A 20,247-nucleotide genomic window follows, 5' to 3' on the forward strand; every position below is an offset into this window, starting at 1 on the left:
GGTGATGGGAAAACTGGACAGGTGCATGTAGAAGTCTGAGATTAGATCACTCCCTAACATCATACACAAAAATAAGATCAAAATGGATTAAAGACCTAAATGTAAGGCCAGAAACTATCAAACTCTTAGAGGAAAACATAGGCAGGACACTCTATGACATAAATCACAGCTAGGTTCTTTTTTGACCCACCTCCTAGAGAAATGGAAATAAAAACAAAAATAAACAAATGGGACCTAATGAAACTTCAAAGCTTTTGCGCAGCAAAGGAAACCATAAACAAGACCAAAAGACAACCCTCAGAATGGGAGGAAATATTTGCAGATGAAGCAACTGACAAAGGATTAATCTCCAAAATTTATAAGCAGCTCATGCAGCTCAATAACAAAAAAACAAACAACCCAATCCAAAAATGGGCAGAAGACCTACATAGACATTTCTCCAAAGAAGATATACAGACTGCCAACAAACACATGAAAGAATGCTCAACATCACTAATCATTAGAGAAATGCAAATCAAAACTACAATGAGATATCATCTCACACCGGTCAGAATGGCCATCATCAAAAAATCTAGAAACAATAAATGCTGGAGAGGGTGTGGAGAAAAGGGAACCCTCTTTCACTGTTGGTGGGAATGTAAGTTGATACAGCCACTGTGGAGAACAGTATGGAGGTTCCTTAAAAAACTACAAATAACACTACCATATGCCCAGCAATCCCACTACTGGGCATATACCGTGAGAAAACCATAATTCAAGAAGAGTCATGTACCAAAATGTTTATTGCAGCTCTATTTACAATAGCCCGGAGATGGAAACAACCTAAGTGTCCATCATCGAATGAATGGATAAAGAAGATGTGGCACATATATACAATGGAATATTACTCAGCCATAAAAAGAAACGAAATTGAGCTATTTGTAATGAGGTGGATAGACCTAGAGTCTGTCATACAGAGTGAAGTAAGTCAGAAAGAGAGAGACAAATACCGTATGCTAACACATATATATGGAATTTAAGGAAAAAAATGTCATGAAAAACCTAGGGGTGAAACAGGAATAAAGACACAGACTTACTAGAGAATGGGCTTGAGGATATGGGGAGGGGGAAGGGTAAACTGTGACAAAGCGAGAGAGAGGCATGGACATATATACACTACCAAACGTAAGGTAGATAGCTAGTGGGAAGCAGCCGCATAGCACAGGGAGATCAGCTCGGTGATTTGTGACCGCCTGGAGGGGTGGGATAGGGAGGGTGGGAGGGAGGGAGACGCAAGCGGGAAGAGATATGGGAACATATGTATATATATAACTGATTCATTTTGTTGTGAAGCTGAAACTAACATACCATTGTAAAGCAATTATACTCCAATAAAGATGTTAAAATGAAAAAAACAAAACAAAAAAACTCTCCAAGTGGTAACTTGGGGCAGTTTGGGGCTCATCTTCTTTCCCATTTCTCAGGGATCACTGTCCTTCACTGTCTGATGTGTATGTCTTAAAAACCGTTGTTTCATGTATTCTTCCTTTTGGGGGGGGCAGTGGTTGGTTGTTTCATGTGAGAGGACAAATTTGTTCCCTGTTACTCCATCTTGACTAAAAGTGCAAGAGCCAGGGGTTGTATTTGTGATACCACTTGGACAGTGGGACCAACAGAATTTGCCAATGACAAATAAGGAGAATCAACCATGATATATCTGCTGTTTGGCTCAAGTGACAGACTGGGTGTTATGGTGCTATTGGCTGAGATGAGGGAGACAGGAGGTTGGTTGAGCCAGGGAAATTCAAGCGATCTGTTTGGATGCGTTAAATGTGAGATGCCTTATGAGACATCCACGTGAACACGTCAAACAGGCCATAGCATATATGTCTGGTGTTCAGGAAAGAGGTCTAGGCTAGAGGCCTAAATTAGTGGATCTTCCAAATATTTGCAATAATTAAGGCTATGAGACAACATGAAGTCACCTAGGGAGAGAATACTGACTACAAAAGTAAGGCGGCCAGGATCATACCCAAGGATACCACAGTATTTGGAAATTGGATAAAGATGGAGGAGTAGCCAGAGATATAGGAGAAAACAAAGAGAGTGAGAGCAAGAAACTGTGGAATATGCTGGGTGGTTACAGGAAGGTGTAGAGAAGTGACTGCTGGTTTGGGAAGATTGTTACTCATCAGTGATCTGGTTAAGAACAGTCTCAGAGACATGGAAGTGACAAAAGCCAAACTGAATTAAGTTAAATATGCTCTGGGAATTCCCTGGTGGTCCAGTGGTTAGGACTTGGCCCTCTCACTGCCAAGGGTCCAGGTTCAATCCCGGGTCGGGTAACTAAGATCCCATGCCGTGGCCAAGAAAAAAAAAAAGCTAAATGTGCTCTGGGATGTGAGGAAGTAGAGACCGAAGAAAGCCAGAAGATTGGCTTTGCTGAGGAGCACAGCAATGGAGTCACGCCTAGGGTAGTACATGGGGCCAAAATTCACAAGTAAATATGTCTGTGGATGTTGACAACACAGTACATCAAACAACCTAGATGGCCATCAGTAGGGGAACAGCTGAACAGTTATACATTTATTCCACGGAATATCATGAATCAATTAAAAAGGATGAATAAAACAGATGCCCATTATATATTAATAATTTTTTAAAGCATCAAAACAATATTTGAAAAAAAGTAAAGGATGGGTGGATTGTGTCAATATCACAACTGTGTGATACTCAGTGTCACAACTGTGTGATACTTAGTATCACAACTGTGTGAACATTCTGAGTGTAGTATTTTACTATACAACATGTTACCTTCAGGGGTAAGTGTTAAAGCACATGGGATTTCTCTATTATTTCTCAAAACTACACGTTGAGTCCACATCTCAAAATTTATAAGTTGAATACAAAAATATTTCCAGTATGTACATAATTGGGGTCTTTTTTCCTCCCACACTGAACACTTATAACCTCTTGCCATCAAAAATACTTTTTCACTTTGTAAATAAAACGAAGCATGGGTGGGGTGGGGAATCCCATCCTGGCTTCCCCTGGCTATGGGGATAGACTCAGCTTTGAAGGTCTCCAGGCTCACCCCCGCCTCGAGGCTCCCCGGTCGCTTCCCTAGAAGTCTGGGAGAACTACAAATAGCTAACAGGGGCGGCCCCTCTTGGACCTCGGAGGTCCGAGTCTTGTTAGCCCAGAAGGTAACGCCGCTAGCTCTCCGAGCAGGACCCAGTTACGGAATTCTCGCCCTTTTCCGCTCAGCGAGGGGAAGGCTCTCTCTCTCCCACCCGTCTTCGGTTCCTTCAGACAGTCATGCCGTGGCGGAGCGTCCTCTGCTCCCCGCTCTCTCCTGGGGGAACGCCGCGCTCCCTCTCTTTGCTCCAAAGACCCAGAAGCTGGTTTAGGAAGACTGCAGCCGCGCTTTCCAGCGAGGGTGAGTCATTTCCGGTCACAGACTCCCTCCCCCGGAAGTAAGGCCTGATGTAAACAAGGGAGTGGGGCTTTAAGGCCCGGGAGGTCAGAACGCCGGGCCGTGGGCGGCACCGAGAGCAGGGGACGCGCAGAGGTCAGGTCAGTGCAGGCGGCAGGGAGCTGGGGCATGGTGCAAGAATTGGTTGCGATCTGGGGGACGGAGGGGTCTTTTGAGCAAGGGTCTTGGTGGATGGGGATGTATCTAGGACAGGGATCTTGAGTAGGTGCTGGCACTGGATGGAGTATGAGGGTGGTCTTGGACATCAGTGGTGGTAGCGATGTGTGAGGCATCCCTGGGCAGGGTTCCTGGGTGGCAAGTGTCTTTGGAATGGGGGTCCCAAAAAAGGGATCTTGCAAGGTGGGGCTGTCTAAAGAATGGGTCTTTGGGGGCGAGGCGGTCCGGTGGAGGTGGTACAGGGGGGAAGGGAGGACGTTTGGAGAGTGGGAAGGGGTGTGCCTGGGCAAAGGTTTTGGGGAGATGGGGGTTTGAAGGGAGTATGGGGACTCTGGGACAAGAATATTAGGGGGGGTCTAGGGCAGGTGTCTTGTGGGGGGGATTGAGTTGTCCCAGGTAGGGGTTTTGGGAAGTGTGTGTCCTGGGCAAGGGTTTTGAGGGGTTGGGGTGCCCTGGAGCAGGGTCTTGGGGAGACGATAGGGGGTCTGGAGGAGGAACCTTAGGGGGATGCAATTCTTGGGGGTACGTCCAAGCCAACCCATGTCAGAGTCAGGGACAGCAGAACATATGGAAGTGTATGTCCCAGGGGTGGGGGATTTGGAGTGATAAGGGAATCCTGAAGTAGGGTCTTTAGGGCATACAGGGGTCTGGGGGAAGGTCCAGGTTGTCCATGGTTGGACAGAAGTTAGCATGTCATGAGAAGGGGTTGTGTGGAGGTGGGAATGGGATCCTGAAGGGATTTCAGGAAGCCTGTGGGGAAGGAAGGTGTGAGAGAGCTCTGGAGTGGTAGAATAGGTTGGAGTAGAAGGACGTGGCGGGGGAGTTCCTGTGAGCGGTGGACCAACTGTAGCAGGTCTCAGGGCCAGGTCAGGGAGGTGCAGGAAGAGGTGGATGTTTGAGCCCCCTTTCCCCATTTATTGACAGGCAGACTTAGGTGCTGGGTCCAGGTGTAAAGATGAGAAGTGGGTAGGGGGTGGTTCCAGGCCATGTTGGGCACTGGGGCCAGGATTGGCTGAGGGTAGAGAGGAGATATCACTGGGATACCCCCTACCCCATTATCTCTTGATAAGCAGTCAGTCAGGGAGGGAGTAGGAGGAGGTGGGGATGTCCAGGTCAGGGTAGGCCGAGAGAGCTGGAGTCAACCAAGTGTAAGAAGATGCGAATGTTCCTGTCCATGCTCTTTGGGGTCTTGGGAGCTTAGAGTGGAAACCCTAGGATTCTCCCCCTGATTTTGTCTTCTTTGCAGTCCTGCTGGGGTTAGGTAGCAGAGTGGGAGGAGGAAGAAGAAATCAGTTGGGGACAGGAGTTCTAGGACTCAGAGAACAGACCCCAGGACTCTTCCCAACCCTACCCCCATTTGTGTCCAGGGAAGCAATCCTGGACCATGACTCAGCAGCCACTTCGAGGAGTGACCAGTCTGCGTTTCAACCAAGATCAAAGTGAGAGAGGCTGTGCCTGTGCCCTTTTGGGAGGGAGGGAGGGAGAGAATGGCCAGAGGTGGGTGTTAAACCCCTAGCTTCCCATCTGGACATCCTTTGAGGCAGCCCGGATTCCTCCCGTCCCCAGGCTGCTTTTGCTGCGCTATGGAGACAGGTGTGCGCATCTACAACGTGGAGCCATTGATGGAGAAGGGGCATCTGGGTGAGCTGTCGGTGGGGGAGGGGCAATGGGCAGAAGGGCTGGGCTGGGCATTGGCACCCACCCCTACTGACACCCTGGTCCTTGTCCAGACCATGAGCAGGTGGGCAGCATGGGCCTGGTGGAAATGCTGCACCGCTCCAACCTGCTGGCCCTGGTGGGCGGTGGTAGCAGCCCCAAGTTCTCAGAGATCTCAGGTAAGTGTCCTCATCCGGTCCCACCCTTGGCCCAGATTCCCCGGAATCCTGGCCTCCCGGAGGCTCTGGCAAATGAAGATGTCAGAGTAACTCAGAGTCACACAGTGAGGCCTACATCTTACAAGTCCTGGATCTTATCACTTGAGAAGCTTGGTGTTTTGTCTTCATTTAACAGACACTTGTTGAATGCCTCCTGTATGCCATGTCCTTACCTATGGAGCGCTTGCTGTGAGCCTGGTGCTGTTGTTACCACTTTACATGTATTAACTCATTTAATCCTCACATGACTCTGTGTGGTAGGAAGTATCATCATCCCCATTTTTGCAGATGAAGAAACTGAGGCCCAAAGAGGTTAAGTGATTTATCCAAGGTGACACAACTAATAGGTTTTAAAATCTCGGGGCTGTCTCCCTGGTGCCCTCTTGCTTTGAGTCTCAAGCACCATCTTATTTTAAGGGCTTTTGTTGATCCCACTGGGACATGGCAAAAGATGCCCTAGGATTCCTCACAGAAATCTTCTGGGGGGTATGAGCTGGGACCCTGGAGGCAGAAATAGTTACTGATGAGAAGTTACAGGCCTGGATGTGAGTCCCTGCTTGGTTGCTGATGGGTTGTGAGGTCCTTGGCTAGATAGAAAACCCCTTCGAGCCTCAGCTTCCTCATCTGTAAATGAGTATAACGGTTCTAGAACCTGTCTTCTCAGGAATCACATCTACAAGTGCTCATGCTGTGTGAGGTCATATTGCGTGTTAGCAAAAGGTTAAGCAAGTGGGTTGAGGTCCCATGGGGAGTAGGGGTAGGTCTTGTGTCACCAGGGCTTCCCCTCACCCTAAACCTTGGCCCCGACAACCCACCTGCCCAGCAGTGCTGATCTGGGACGATGCCCGGGAGGGCAAGGACTCCAAGGACAAGCTGGTGCTGGAGTTCACCTTCACCAAGCCAGTGCTGGCTGTGCGCATGCGCCATGACAAGTGAGCCTGAGGTGGGCTGGGGGTGGGGGAGGTCGGAGGTCCCCACAGCAGGCTAGAGGGTTAGTCCTGCATGGGCACCCTGCCCTCCCCTCACGACCATCCTGTGTTGTGTGATGCCCACAGAATCGTGATCGTGCTGAAGAACCGCATCTATGTGTACTCCTTCCCCGACAATCCCCGAAAGCTGTTTGAGTTTGACACCCGGGACAACCCCAAGGGTGAGAGGACCCAGAGATGCAGGTGTAGTGGCAGGAGGCAGTGGATGGGGCAGAGGGGCAGAAGAGAGATAGAAAGGGGCACACAACGAGTAACTGGGAAAGAGAGGCAGGGAGAGAGTCTTTGCATAGAGATGCTCCAATGGGCTGAGATGCCCGTACTCCCATTCTATCCATTTTCCCATCCTTAGCCAGTTCTTTCTCTCTACTCTCATCCCCGCCTCACCCCTGGCTGCCTCAGATAGCAGAGCAGAAAGGCTCATTAAGGACATTAATGGGTATGCCAGGGATTCCTGGGCCTCCTGGGGCTGCCACAGCTGCATAGGGAGGCAGGGAATCTGCCTTGATGGTGGGGAGCACACCTGAGGACAAGCCCCCTGTGGGTTCTGTGGGTAGCATGTATCGTGGAAGGTTGAAGTCTGGCCCTTATCCAGCTCTGTCCATCCTGAGACCCTGCCTGGCCCCAACGTCCTCTTTACCAGCCCCCCACCCCACCCTAGGGCTCTGTGACCTCTGCCCCAGCCTGGAGAAACAACTGCTAGTGTTCCCAGGACACAAGTGCGGGAGCCTGCAACTTGTGGTGAGCTGTCCAGTGGGCAGGGGTGGGTAGGTGGGCTGGCTCTCCCTGTGGACTCTTGGCAACTTACCTCCTTACCACCTACCCCAAGCCCAAACTGCTCCTTCTACCATAGGACCTGGCAAGCACAAAGCCCGGCACCTCATCCGCTCCGTTTACCATCAATGCACATCAGAGCGACGTGGCCTGCGTGTCTCTGAACCAGCCAGGCACGGTAGTGGCCTCGGCCTCTCAGAAGGGCACCCTTATTCGCCTTTTTGACACGCAGTCCAAGGAGAAGCTGGTGGAGCTGCGCCGAGGCACTGACCCCGCCACCCTCTACTGGTGAGCACAGGGTATGCCTGGTGGGCTCCTGACCTCACACCACATGACATGGGCGTCATCGCTGGTCTGTCTTTCAGCATCAACTTCAGCCATGATTCTTCCTTCCTGTGTGCATCCAGTGATAAGGGCACAGTCCACATCTTTGCTCTCAAGGATACCCGCCTCAACCGCCGCTCTGCGTGAGTGCCTCCTGCCCCACCCTGCCTCACCCCCATCCCCCTGCCCATATATCACACCTGGGCTTAGCCAGTGTTGCCTGCAGGCTGGCTCGCGTGGGCAAGGTGGGGCCTATGATTGGGCAGTATGTGGACTCTCAATGGAGCCTGGCGAGCTTCACCGTGCCTGCTGAGTCAGCCTGCATCTGTGCTTTTGGTCGCAACACTTCCAAGAATGTCAACTCTGTCATTGGTGAGTGGGAATAGCCCTTGACTGGGGGGTACTGCATGGGCGAAGGCCTACAAATTGGACCTGAAAGAATTTTAGGGCATGGGAGGCCTGAGGGAGCCAAACGGTTGGTTCACTTCCACCATCGCTAAGGGAGATGGCACGTGGCAAAGACCTGGAGATAGACCCTGAGCCACGGGACACCTGAGAGGACTGGAGTGTGTGGCTTTGGCAGCATCTAACCTTTTCCAATCCTCCCCCCTCCTCCAGCCATCTGTGTAGATGGGACCTTCCACAAATATGTCTTCACTCCCGATGGAAACTGCAACAGAGAGGCTTTCGATGTGTACCTTGACATCTGTGATGACGATGACTTTTAAGGACCCTGTGGGTTGTGCTAGGGACCTGCAGTGGCAGACTGCAAAGCCTGTGCGGGGGTGGGAGTGCTGTGGAAGCCACCAGCCAGCAAACATTAATGGAGCAGGTGCCCACTTTTCACTCTTAAGAGCAATGCCTAAACAGCTCAGTCGCCCCAAGCACTTCTTGATGACTGTGTGCCCGCAGAGCCAGGCCAGGGACTCAGAGAGACAGCGGCCCCCCTGGGGCTCCCAGCCTGGAGAAGACTGCTAGGGACCCAGAGTGGGTGCCCTAATCCAACCTGTGGGGATTTTTAAAAGACTTCCTAGAAAGAGACGATCTCTGATATGATGAATATGAATAAAAGGCCCTTAATAGTATTTATGGCTGGACCTCGGGAGTGGGGCCTGGAGGAGATGAGGCTGAAAAAGCCCTGCAGGAGTTTCCTGGAAAGGTGTGAACCTCTTGGACCCTGACAGGAAGGAAGTGGGATCCTGCTCGGGTCCTTCTGACAGTCTCTGCATGTCCTCTAATGTCTGGCCACTGTGTGCCAGAGACGCCAGCACCACCCAGAACCGTCCCTGTGGCGCCCCCGCCTGGGGGTGGACGGGAATGCCTCGCCCCGCGGCGGAGACTTAATTTCCCAGCGGCCCCTGCTACCTTACAGTTCCGGCGTGTTGTTGGTATTTTTGGTCACGTGTGCTGCTGCGCCTGCTCAGTCCACTAGGTCGTCAGGGTAGTGGTTGCAGGGCCCAGACTCCGTTTCCCGGTGTGCCCCACGGTGGCGCGGTGTAGAACGGGTGTTGTAGTCCGGCCGCTCCTCTGACTGGTCCAGCTACATCGACCGGCAGGATGTCGGAGGTGCGGCTGCCACCGCTACGCGCCCTGGACGACTTCGTTCTGGGGTCGGCGCGTCTGGCGGCCCCGGATCCACGCGACCCGCAGCGATGGTGCCACCGCGTCATCAACAACCTTCTCTACTATCAAACCAACTACCTTATCTGCTTCGGCCTCGGTCTCGCTCTGGCCGGGTGAGGGAGGGAGGGAGGGAGGGAGGGAGGCGCAGGTTGGCCGGGGGCGCCCGCTGGGCATGGAGGGTGGACCCGCAGGATTTTGAGGGGGCTGCAAGACCTTGAAGGGCGAATTCAGTAGAGTGTGAAACTGAAGGGGAAACTGGGAGATAGAAGGCCTGGAAGAGGAATCTGAAAGGATTGGCCTTTGCAAAGGGTGGGTTTAGGGGCAGGTTGGGATGGGGGGGTGGGCCGGCTGGAGTGGGTCCTGCGGGGGTAGGGGGAAGTGTGGACCTGAAGATTAGGAGGGCCCGAAAGTGGGACACGACTGTGCCTGAGGGGTGATGGGGCCAGATTAATATGGCCTTGGAGGACTTACGACAGGGACAGGACGTGGTCAAGTTGAAGGGTGGACTTGTGGAGGATCTGGGCTTGGAGAGGGGCCTGGCTATAATTGGAATGCTCCAGGAGCAGGTACCTGTTGGGGAACTTGAGTCTAGAGGGAGGACCTGGGGATGGAAGGCCTGAGACCAGGGAGGGATGGAGAACCTGGAAGAGGGACTTGGGCAGGACTGGAAGTTAAGTGGCACTGAAAGCCTGGAAGGGGTTCTAGTAATGATGGAGGGAGGAATCTATAGGAAATGGGAATCTGGAGGGGGAATTTGAAGGGAAGTCTGGAAGGGACTCTGGGCCTGGGGAGAGGGAAATGTATGGAAACAGAAGGACTGGAAGAGGAATTTGCAAGGGCTGGGCCTTTGCAAAGAGTGGGTTTTGGGGCACGTTGGGATGGGGGGGCCGGCTGGAGTGGGTTCTGCAGGGGTAAGGTCGGAAGGAAAGAGAAGGGAAAGGCTGTGAGCCCTGGGGCCTAGCGGAATGGGAGGGCCTGAAGCAGGAGATCTAAGGAAGATGGGACTGTAGGATTGACAAGAAATAAATGAGGGTCCACAGGGGAGCCCAGGGCTCCTGGGAGTTGGAATCCCTGAAGGGTGGACCTGTTGGAGACAGGGCTGACGGGAGTATTTGCCGGGCTGGAGGGTCCGGAGCGGGGGCGGGGGGTGGGGGTGGGGTGGGAACCAAAGCTCTTGGGGCACGGACTCTGGTGGACGGTGGTCTGGGAGGCACGGGGGCCAGGCGGCCCTCTCCCCGCCTGCCCGGCTAGCTTAGTTCCATTGTCCCCGCAGGTACGTGCGCCCGCTGCACACCCTCCTAAGCGCGCTGGTAGTGGCGGTGGCCCTTGGCATGCTGGTGTGGGCGGCTGAGACTCGAGCAGCCGTGCGCCGCTGCCGTCGCAGCCACCCAGCCGCCTGCCTGGCCGCAGTGCTTGCCGTCGGCCTCCTCGTTCTCTGGGCCGCGGGCGGCGCTTGCACCTTCCTGCTCAGCATCGCCGGGCCCGTGCTTCGTGAGTCTCCACTACCCTGAGATGGCCGGGAAGACGGCCACCGCTCGCAAACGGCGCCAGGCCCGCCCTACCCTGGTTCCTGGGCTGAGAGGGGGCTGGGACACCCGGCGGGCAAGGCCACACCTCCTTTACAAAGCGCCTTCCCTGGCTTTGCTCCCCTCCCTGGGAACGCCTCTCTTACAACCGCCCTTCTGGGCGTCACTGCTAGTATGAAGTGCCTTCCACCGGCCACGTCCCCATTACTGGGCACCCTCCCTGGCCACGCCCCTGTTGCGAAGCTCATTACTCCGCCACACTAGCAGGGTTCAGAGGCGTCCTGGCTACCGACCACGCCATTGGTCTGCCTGTGCTCCAGTTCCCTTCTCTGGGCCCCCATTAGCTAAAGGCTGATGTCCCATCCCACTGACCCCGCTCCTCTCGGTATTGCCCACAGTGATCCTGGTGCACGCGTCACTGCGCCTGCGCAACCTCAAGAACAAGATTGAGAACCAGATCGAGAGCATTGGTCTCAAGCGGACGCCAATGGGGTTGCTGCTGGAGGCGCTGGGACAAGAACAGGAGGCTGGATCCTAGGGCCCTGGGATCTGTACCTAGGACATGGAGAATGCCATCCCCACCCTGGCCCAGACCCAGAGCCCTTTCCCAGTCCTTAAAATAGGAGCCCCTGCCCAGTTCAAAAAACAGCACAACTGCAACCCTTCCCCCAGGTCCCAAACTGGGATATTCCCTCATACCCAGCCCCCCAGTTTAGGAAACCAGAGTCTTCCCAGCCCTGAACTTGGGAACCAGAGACACCCACGTCCAGCCCAAAACTGGGGCTTAGAGACCAGAGCATCCGCGGCCAACCTCAAACTCTGGGCCCAGAGACACTCCCCCTCAACCCCAATCTGGGACCCACCTATCTCCCACGCTCAGCCCCAAAGCTGGGGACTGGGCCCAAGGCATTCTCAGATCTTGAACCCTGGACCAAGGCTTTTCCAGACCCCACCCCAGCTTTGAACCCAGGATCCAAGTGTTCTCAGCCCCCATCTGGGTGGAGGATTCAGGTATCCTGACCCAGTTGAACTCTTGGTCCCAGGTGACCCCAACACTCACCAGTCCCACTTGCCTCCCTCCAGCTCTGCTTAGGGATTCTGCCACTCCCCAGCCCACCCCCCACAAAGTTCCACAGTGACAAGGACCAAGGGGTGGGATGGGGTGGGGTGGGGTGGGGGTAGCCCTGACCAGGAATGGGGCATATATATCAGTGTTGCTACAACAATAAAGGCTGTTGCATTGCTCAAGCCCATTTGGACCTCCTGGGTAAAGTCTGTGTGTTTCAATGGCCAGAAGTGACCTGCTTTTCAATTCTACCAGAGACTTTCTGACTGGGTCCCTGTCAAATATGTGGGCTGAAGGAGGAGCTCTCAGTTCCTTTCTTGAACCTATTACCTCTAGGGTGGCACTAACACACAAGGGAGTTAAGGGCACGGAGTGTTTGCTGCCCGCATTTGTATTACTAAGAGCTCTTGGCTAGGAATCTGAGCACGGACAGGCAAAGAAGTTGCCCCACATCACAAAGCAAGTAAAACCAAAGCAGATGACATTATCACAGGCTGTTTCCATGATGCTATATATTTTTTTCTTGTAAAAATACATTACCTAGTCTTAGCTAAAGATGTGGGCCCCCAAGGCAAGGCAGACAGGGAAGCAATGCATGGGTTCAGTTTACACATTTATTACAGAAATCCCCTTCCAGTGTGGGTAGTGTCTTGGGCCCAGATCCATTAGTACAAAAAGAAAAGTTTAACACTAGGTAAAGGGGGTAGGGGAACCCCCAGCTCCAGAAAGCCACAGACAGGTATCATAGAAAACACAGCTTGTGTGGATTTGTTTAAAAAGTGGTGGATGGAAGGAAAGCCAAGGAAGGTGTGACATAACCCGTGGCGAGACGTCACTTGAGGATTTCATTGGCATCTACCAGACGCCAGGTTCCACCACCGCTACATCCCAGGACACAACACACCCAGTGGTTCTGCCCTTTGGTCCTCCTGCGGGGCCTCCTGATTGGGGATAGTCGGGGCAGAGGAGGCTGCCGCCAAAGGCTGGGTCGTCTCACTCTGTGGGCAGAGGCAGCGGGCACAGACAGGCAGACAGGGACTGGGGCGCCTTCAGGCACCCTGGGGGAGAGAAAATGAACACAAGCCCCCCACCCAGGCTTCATTCCTTCCAAATGTGGGCAGAGACTTCATTCCTTCCAAATGTGGGCACCTCCCCAAGAAAAACTGCCCCAGTGGGGGGTGGCAGGGAGTTCTGTTCACACCAGAGTCTCCTGGCTGCCCCAAAGTGGGCCCTGAGACCCTATATGGTTTGTTTTGTGGAGGGGGCTTCTGAATGGAACAGGCTGGTCATGGGGACAGGAATGAACCCAACCAGGACGAGATCACAGTTTCCTTTTTTATAAAACGTCTAGTGTTGAGGGAAGACAGTGAATACCTAGATCACAACTGTAAACAGAAATGGAGGAAGGGGCTTGGAGTTCCCATTACATCATCCCCTCTCCTCTCTTTTAAGCTGGCGGAGGGCCCCCAGTCCCCAGCACAGTGTGAGAGGAGACACAGGGTGTCAGACACCTTCGTGGGCCCACGGGGAGCCAGGGGCCTTGGAAGATCACATTGGTGCCCCCCAGGACCGAGAGCAGCCACACCCCAGGGCTCAGCGAGGTCAGCTGTGTGCTCCCCAGACTGAAGTCATTCCCAGGCCAACAAGGGGCATATGAGAAGGGGTCAGACCAGTGTCCCCGGGGTCTGGGGGTCAGAATCGGAGGACTGCTCCCCCTCTAGCGTCAGGTCACTTAAACGAGCGCTCAGCTCCGGGGGGTACAGGAAGTCCGCGTAGTATCTTTAGAAGGGGTAGCAGGAATCCGGAGGACAGGGTGGGAAGACAGAGGAGAGAGGAAAAGACGGACAAGACACAGAAAGAGAGAGGAAAAGAGGCTCGTTAAAGAGGTGGAGGCAGGCACAGGACAGCACCTTTAGGCTCGCAAGCGTGGGGCGTGGTGAAAAGAGAAAGAAAAAGGCAAGGGGCACAGGACGTCCCTTCCTCCCAGCACCCTAGTTTCAAGGCTCATTTTCAGCTGACATGCACTGGTTGTTCAAATATTAAAATTCTTGTATTAGCTTGGTGAAGAACTGCTGCTACCAGGACCCAAGATACCCCTCCACCGAGACCCCACGGACTAATGCGAGTCAGGCAGGGCCCAGTGACCCCGGGCCAAGGCTGCACCTACTTCTCTCATGGTCCATGTCATTAGCTACCATGACTAGCTGGCTCCCTGGCCTGGACACCTTTGCCATCTGCCTCAAGAGACCCCTACCCATCAGTAAAAGCACCCCCCATACCTGCCGGAGACAGGGGGCGCCGTGAAACTCCTTGAGTGCGGGAGTGGCGCCTGGCTGGGGGCCCCATACAGCGCCTGGCCCACCTCATAGCAGCGGGCGTGGAGGAAGGGCGGGTGCTGCGGGCCCATGTGGGGGAGCCCAGGCCGGCGCTGGGGCCCTGTGGCCAGTCCCGAGTTCCGGATGTACCAGTCCCGCAGCCCCTCCAGGGCAAGGCTCTTGTGGCCGCTGCGCTCACCAGCTGGGGGGATACGGGCGGGTGGGGGCATCCACAGCAGAGGGTTGGGATGCACCTCTGGGCCCTCAGCGGCCTCCAGGGGCAGGCCACAGGGCTTGGTGCGGGTGGCACGGCTGTGGGGGTCCTTGCTGCGGAGGAGGGGGCTGCTGCCGTCAGCTGCATACACAGGTGGTGGGCCTGGGAGCATGGTGAGGAGCCCATCCCGGCGAGAGAGGGGTCCTGGGACCTCAGCTGTGGGCAGCAGCTCCCCCCAGCCTGTCCCGCCGCCACCGCGGGGCAGGCCCCGGTCCAGGGAGTAGTCCAAGAGGAAGTCCCCACACACAGGCGGGAGCCGGGGGACCCCGCGGGAGGCAGGGGCGGCTGAGCTGGGCCGGGCAGCCCGGGGAGGGTCTGGGGGGCCAGCCGTGCGGGAGGAGAAGGCAGGAGTTGGTTGGGGGCGCTCATATAGCACCTCACTGCTCTTGCAGGCTGGGGGACCAGTGGCAGGGGGAACCAGAGGTGCAGGCGGGGAGCCAGCTCCCCCACTAGCTGCCCGGTCCACCAGCAGGGCCTCGGAGCTATTGCTGCGGCGGGTGCGAGCTGCGAAGAGGGAGGCACGGTCGGAGACAGGGTCCGCCCGGGGGAAGCCCATCTGGGAGTCCTGGCTGCCGGACCACTGGCGAGAATGGAGGCCTTCAGGTCTGGGGGCGCAGAGGTGGGGGTGATGGGAGAAGGGTCAGAAATATCAGGGAGATGGGATGAGTGCCCTCCCTATCCTGCCTCTCTCTGAGCCTTCACTTCCACACCTCCAAAATGGGCCCAGGATTAGCAGCTGTGTGTATAAAGGTGAGAGGTAGTGGCCTGTAAAGAGCAGCAGAGGTTCTGCCACGGACTGGGGAGCCGAGGGGTTAACAATGTACGGGGCTGCCTGGGACTGTTAGCTCCGAGGGAGATGTAAGTGTGTGTAGGGCTCAAGAGGAAATACTAGCAGGGGAGGGCGGAGGGCTCTTCCTAACACATCTGACCCCTCATTCCCTGCTAAGGTGCTTCTCAGGGCTCCCCGCCTCCTCTAACATGAGGTCCTAAACCTTAGGCCAGGAATTCAAGACCCTTCCTGAATCCTCTGTCCCATCATGTGTATGAACCACCCAAAACTATCATCCCAACAGCCACTATTCATAGAATGCAAGTGTCACAAGAATGGGGACTTTGTTTTGTTCACAGCCCGGAAAAAGTAGGCACTTAGTAAGTGCGTACTTGTTTAAGAAGTAGTAGAGTACCATGGTTAAAAGTATGGACTCTTGAGTCAAACTTGCCTGGGTTCAAATACCAGGTCTTCAGTTTACTAGCAAGTTACTTAACCTCTCTGTGTCTCAGTTTCGTCATCTCTAAAATGGGAATAATAATAGCACCTACCTCACAGGGATGTTGTGACAATTAAATGAGTTTGATACCAAGTAAAGCACTGATTCCTAGCAGATGGTAGGTACGTGGTACATGTTAACCAGAACTCATTTATGCCTACAGTATCTTCCACAGGCAGATATTATTATCCCCATTTCACAAATGAGGAGACAAAGATTCAGAGAAGGGAAATGACTTGCCCAAAATGTACAGAAAAGCTCATTCTCAAACTTTGGTGCTTTTGCCCCAGATCCCCACCCCCTTCTCCACCAAGACAACTCCTATTCACCTTTCAAAACCCAGCCTTTCTTTTCTTCTCTCTCTTTTTTTTTTTGGTCAATTAAAAAATTTTTATTTATAATGTGATTATACACATATGGCATATTCCAAAAGATATTTTACCTATATTTCTTTATCATGCAATAGGGTGCATTATGAAAAAAAGTTCTGAAACAAAAATAAAATTCTTGCATTTTCATACAACCTACATAGAAGATCAGAATAAAACTGATAGATTCAAAGCCCAGTCTTTCATGTCCCACACCCTTTGATAATGCTCTCCCCAACACGCCCAGTTAGAACTACCGGTTCCCTCCTCTGGTCTTCAATCTCACCCTCAGAGTCCACTTACTTGCAGAGCTGGGGGCCAGCGCCCCGGGTGAGGACAGGGGTGGCAGGCACACTTCGCCCCTCAAAACTGGAGGCACTCCTGGGCAGCGAGCGTGTGGGGCTAGACAGAGACGAGCAGGCATAGGTGGGGGTCCAGGTTAGAGACTGTACCTAGCAGCAGGCCCTCCTGCCAGCCCAGGCTCAGCTCCCACTCCTGGCTCCTGGGGAAGGAGGGGAGGGGCTCACCCTCACCTGGTGGGGCTGGCCACGGAGTTCCGCCGGCTCTTCAGATCCCCATAGAGATCTGACGGGGGTGGTTTCCACGGGGTTCGCCGCTCAGGGCTGCCCCCAGATACTGCCCGCAGCTGGTCCCAGGCCTTCGGTGGTGAAGGGCGCTCAGCCAGAGGGAAGCAGCCACGGGGCTCCTCTGAGTGGAAGGGAGAAAGTGGGGGAGAATCCAATGGGAGGGTGCCTGAAGGGTTGTGGGCAAAGCAAAGGGCAGGGGCTAGGGAGGTAGGGAGGGGCAGAGGGCTAAGCAGGTAGGACAGGCTGAGGAAGAGCTAAGGGATGAGGCAGGAACCGGGGCTGATGGGGTGGGGTGGGGGGACTGAAGCAAAGAAAATGGGGGCTCCATTGGAGGATGGGTCATGGCTAAAGAGGAGCTGAAGAGGGAGGGTGGGGGCTAAGCATCAAAAAATGGGCGGATTTGGGAGACAGGGGTCCTCACCATTATCATGGCTGGCCCCAGACTCTGAGAGGGAGCTGCTCTCCGAGTGCAGGACTACGTCCTCTACAGATAAGAAGGGGAGACCCCGGCCTATCAATGCAAGGTCTGGGCGCCATCCCCTTACACCACTGGGCCGTCTCCTCCCCATCCCGTACACTTCCCAAGCATCCACCTTTACCTAAATCCAAGACCACCAGAGGCTTGGTCCCTCACTTTCCTGATGCCTATTCCCAATGGCCCCACCCTTGCCCAGGAGCCAGTTTACACAATTCGTCTTGCTCGTAGGGTCCCTTAAGTTCTACCTACCTCCCACTTTTCACTGGCTGCTCACCCACTCCACCTCTACCATGTCCCTTAGCCAATGCCCACCTTCCCGCTTTCATCGGTGTGGTGACAGGGCCTGGCTCACCTTGGCTGAGCTGAGCGAGGCGCGTGCCCAGGCAGACTCCCTGGGCAACGATAACTGCCCCAGTGGATAGCGGCAGGGGCTGGGGCGGCGGGATCCCCGGGAGACCCAGGTGGGCCCGGACGTCCCCGAGCTGCTCCTCCAGCTCATGCAGCCTCCGCAAAGCATCTGCCTGGACCTGGCGCCGACGTCGGCGCTGCTCGGCGCTGAGCTCAGGGGCCAAGGCCAGGCGGCGGGCAGCTGCCGCAATCTGCTGCTGCACTGACACTTCGCGCTCCAGGGCCTCGAGCGCCAGCTCCTGCGGGGCCTACCCGAGAGGGTGGGACAGGACCAAATGTTGGAAAGGGAAATGGCCAAGCACCAGGACCAAGTGGCGGCAGAGCCCAGCTACGCTGCAGGCGGGGCCTGCCCCTCCTGGGGGTGGCCTATTCTCCTCCTGGGGGCAGGGCCTGTGTGGATTAGGGCTGGGCCTCTTCATCTTCCTGGGGGTGAGAGGCCTATCCTGACAGGGACCAGCATCCTCTCTCAGACCTGGAACCCACCTCCCTCAAGCTCCTTCCCTCCTCACCTTAGCCTCTCCTTCTCCTGGCTGCAACCCGCTCTCGGCTTCCTCCGGGCTCCTGTCCCACCCCCATGTTGCTCTGCACGCCCATCTGCTCACCTTGGCAGGGCACAAGGAGTGGTGTGCTGGATTGGGGTGCGGTGGAGGGTAGGCGCGGGCTGCAGGCGGCCGCCGGCGGACCAACTGGGGCCGTTCACCAGGCTCCAGTGGGCACTCGGGGGGCAGCTGGCCAGTCAGCTCCTGGGCGGGGGCAGGGGTCAGAGACTACCAAGGGTTAGTTGGGGGGATGTGGCAAAGCAGTAACGACCCCCGAAGGTACAGAAGTCCTACTAGGAGCCCAGCCCTGCTCAGCACCCATGCCTGTTATTTCTCTTCCTCCTCCCAATTCTCCACCAGGTGGGTGTGCAGCAGAGACTCTCAGCCCCTCAATGGCCCAAGTCCCCAGGGCAGTGGGCACGGGAGGCAGGGAGACCTGCTTTGGAATACAGAATTTCATAGTTTTTATAAAGGTGACACCATCTGTACACTGCATATTATATGACATTCCATTCAGGGCCTGGGCTGCATGCTCTGAACTGCATTATTATTTCTGGCAAACGGTGTGGACGTTCACAGCAAGGGGGGTAAATCGAAACTATAAATCACCCCATGTCAGTTCAGGTCAGGTTTCACTGCCAAGTTTTGGAAATAACTTGTTTTGTTTTGTTTCTGAGGTTTTTTGGATTTCAAACTGTTGATAGGGGATGGTGGCAAAATATCACCATATTTTACTGATTCTCAGACATGCAAGCTGAGCTTTGGGGAATCTATACCTCGGACAAGTGGCTCAGCCATCACCACCGCAGTCTGCCTACCTCGTGCCCGCTCCTCACCCCCCACTGACACCCTTAGGGTACGGCCCTCACCGCCTCCTGGAGACACACTTTTCGTAGCTCCTGAAGTTTCAGGCTCAGGGCCTCCTGCAGGGTCCGCTGACGGTCGAGCAGCCCCCTCAGACGCTCTGACTTCACCTGGGGGGCAGCCTCTCCAAACAGGGCAGCTGGACACAGAGGGAGCAAAGATCGGGGGGCAATCAGGGCAGCCTGCAGCAGCTGTGGGGCCAGGGACCAACCCTTCCCCAGTGGGCAGGTGGTGACTCAGAGCAGGAGAGGAGGCAGCAGGAGGGGGAACCAGATACTAACCTGAGGCACTGAAGGTGGGAGAGCTGATCAGCTGACCTTTGACTTCCATCCTGGTGTTGTCAAGAGGCTGTGGCTGATGGCTGGACAAGGCCTAGCAGTGATGCACGGGAGCCACTGAGGAAGCACATCCGGTGTGCACCGCCAACTGCCCCCTCTACCCAGGTTCCCACACCCCAGCTGGGAATAAGGGGTACCCTGACCCCGCCCAACTGCTTGGCCTGCCCTCTCATAATCTGTGTCAATGTCAAGGCCCTGGTACCTTTGTTCCCTTCCCATTGAGTGGGAGCACAGCAAGTGGGGAGCTGGGCGGACTTACAATGCCTCCTCAGAGGCCCATGGGCCACAGTCAGGAGTCTTGCCTGGGAAGGGAGAATTAATGGTACAGATTCAACCAACTACAAGAACAGTAGGCATTTATTAAGCACCTGGGTGCCTGGAACAGTTACGTTCTATGCCACATTTAATCTTCACAACCACCCTGTGATGGCCGTTCCATGATTATTATTACCCCCATTTTAGAGATGAGGAGAGTAAGACACAAAGAGATGAAATAACCTGCCCTTGGCTACAGATGCAGCCAGGCCCACCCCTCCGGTCCAACAATCCCCCTCACTAGAGGTGCTGAACCCCACCAATCCCTCATAAGCTCCCAGCCCACCAGGCCTCCAGGCCTTTGTGCAGGCTGCCACTGCTGTCCGGAGTGCACTTTTCACCTCTCGCCACTCCAGCCCCTGGTTCTCTCTTACATTCTGGGGCTTCAGTGTCACTTCCAGAGGTGGGCCCCCGCATTTTGTCCCCTCACAACTGCTGTCAAACAAGACTGTGCCTCCCTTGTATATTTAGGAGGACAGAAAATGTATCAGTATCTCTGGCACTCAGAACACTTCTGTGCACACATCAAGTGCTCAATGAGAGTCTGCTGGGTGAATAAAAGAATGACTGTGGTCTGTGGGTCGCTACTTGTCCCAACTCTATCCCGCGGCCCTGGTGCGGCAGGGAGAGCATTCACTTGGCCTCAGGACCCCTCCAGCCCCTCCCCACATGCCAGCCTGTCCTGACCC

At 54.8% G+C, this 20,247-nt stretch overlaps 3 protein-coding genes across 7 annotated transcripts; 2 read left to right on the forward strand and 1 right to left on the reverse strand.

Annotated features, from left to right (window-relative positions):
* The first annotated feature begins 3,348 nt into the window (after nt 1–3,348).
* Nucleotides 3,349–8,674, forward strand: WDR45 (WD repeat domain 45). 5 transcript variants are annotated; one of them, XM_060001621.1, is made up of 11 exons: nt 3,349–3,418; nt 4,999–5,070; nt 5,198–5,272; nt 5,362–5,466; nt 6,329–6,437; nt 6,561–6,655; nt 7,153–7,232; nt 7,345–7,553; nt 7,631–7,732; nt 7,816–7,961; nt 8,208–8,674. In XM_060001621.1, the coding sequence occupies exons 2-11, from the start codon at nt 5,016–5,018 to the stop codon at nt 8,315–8,317; spliced, it is 1,086 nt and encodes a 361-aa protein (XP_059857604.1). In that variant the 5' UTR covers nt 3,349–3,418; nt 4,999–5,015; the 3' UTR covers nt 8,318–8,674. The 5 variants fall into 5 exon arrangements, with proteins under 5 accessions (XP_059857604.1, XP_059857605.1, XP_059857606.1 ...); XM_060001622.1 differs by having other exon boundaries at nt 3,361–3,418; nt 6,332–6,437; XM_060001623.1 differs by lacking the exon at nt 3,349–3,418 and adding an exon at nt 3,450–3,555.
* Nucleotides 8,675–9,023: 349 nt separating this feature from the next.
* Nucleotides 9,024–11,991, forward strand: PRAF2 (PRA1 domain family member 2). Its single transcript, XM_060001626.1, has 3 exons — nt 9,024–9,325; nt 10,486–10,703; nt 11,137–11,991. Exons 1-3 carry the CDS (start codon nt 9,147–9,149, stop codon nt 11,274–11,276), a joined length of 537 nt encoding a protein of 178 aa, XP_059857609.1. The 5' UTR covers nt 9,024–9,146; the 3' UTR covers nt 11,277–11,991.
* A 418-nt stretch (nt 11,992–12,409) lies between these two features.
* Nucleotides 12,410–19,268, reverse strand: CCDC120 (coiled-coil domain containing 120). The gene is made up of 9 exons (XM_060002951.1): nt 19,187–19,268; nt 18,911–19,044; nt 18,105–18,245; nt 17,447–17,750; nt 17,038–17,100; nt 16,563–16,737; nt 16,333–16,431; nt 14,084–14,998; nt 12,410–13,583 (listed from the first exon to the last, which is right to left on the reverse strand). Exons 1-9 carry the CDS (start codon nt 19,233–19,235, stop codon nt 13,469–13,471), a joined length of 1,995 nt encoding a protein of 664 aa, XP_059858934.1. The 5' UTR covers nt 19,236–19,268; the 3' UTR covers nt 12,410–13,468.
* Between the last annotated feature and the right edge of the window lie 979 nt (nt 19,269–20,247).

The sequence above is a fragment of the Delphinus delphis genome, chromosome X (assembly GCF_949987515.2).
Source record: "Delphinus delphis chromosome X, mDelDel1.2, whole genome shotgun sequence".
In the NCBI taxonomy this organism is placed as follows: Eukaryota; Metazoa; Chordata; class Mammalia; order Artiodactyla; family Delphinidae; genus Delphinus; species Delphinus delphis.

Bases quoted from the DNA above. Each gene is read 5' to 3' on its own strand.
- WDR45 (XM_060001621.1), top strand. From the start codon at position 5,016: ATGACTCAGCAGCCACTTCGAGGAGTGACCAGTCTGCGTTTCAACCAA. The intron at 7,554-7,630 runs GTGAGCACAGGG...TCTGTCTTTCAG, and splicing joins GACCCCGCCACCCTCTACTG to CATCAACTTCAGCCATGATT. The intron at 7,962-8,207 runs GTGAGTGGGAAT...CCCCTCCTCCAG, and splicing joins GAATGTCAACTCTGTCATTG to CCATCTGTGTAGATGGGACC.
- PRAF2 (XM_060001626.1), top strand. From the start codon at position 9,147: ATGTCGGAGGTGCGGCTGCCACCGCTACGCGCCCTGGACGACTTCGTT. The intron at 9,326-10,485 runs GTGAGGGAGGGA...TTGTCCCCGCAG, and splicing joins CTCGGTCTCGCTCTGGCCGG to GTACGTGCGCCCGCTGCACA. The intron at 10,704-11,136 runs GTGAGTCTCCAC...TATTGCCCACAG, and splicing joins CATCGCCGGGCCCGTGCTTC to TGATCCTGGTGCACGCGTCA.
- CCDC120 (XM_060002951.1), bottom strand. From the start codon at position 19,235: ATGGAAGTCAAAGGTCAGCTGATCAGCTCTCCCACCTTCAGTGCCTCA. The intron at 17,101-17,446 runs GTGAGCCAGGCC...TCTTATCTGTAG, and splicing joins CCTCGCTCAGCTCAGCCAAG to AGGACGTAGTCCTGCACTCG. The intron at 16,738-17,037 runs GTGAGGACCCCT...CCTTCCACTCAG, and splicing joins TGGGGCCAGCCATGATAATG to AGGAGCCCCGTGGCTGCTTC.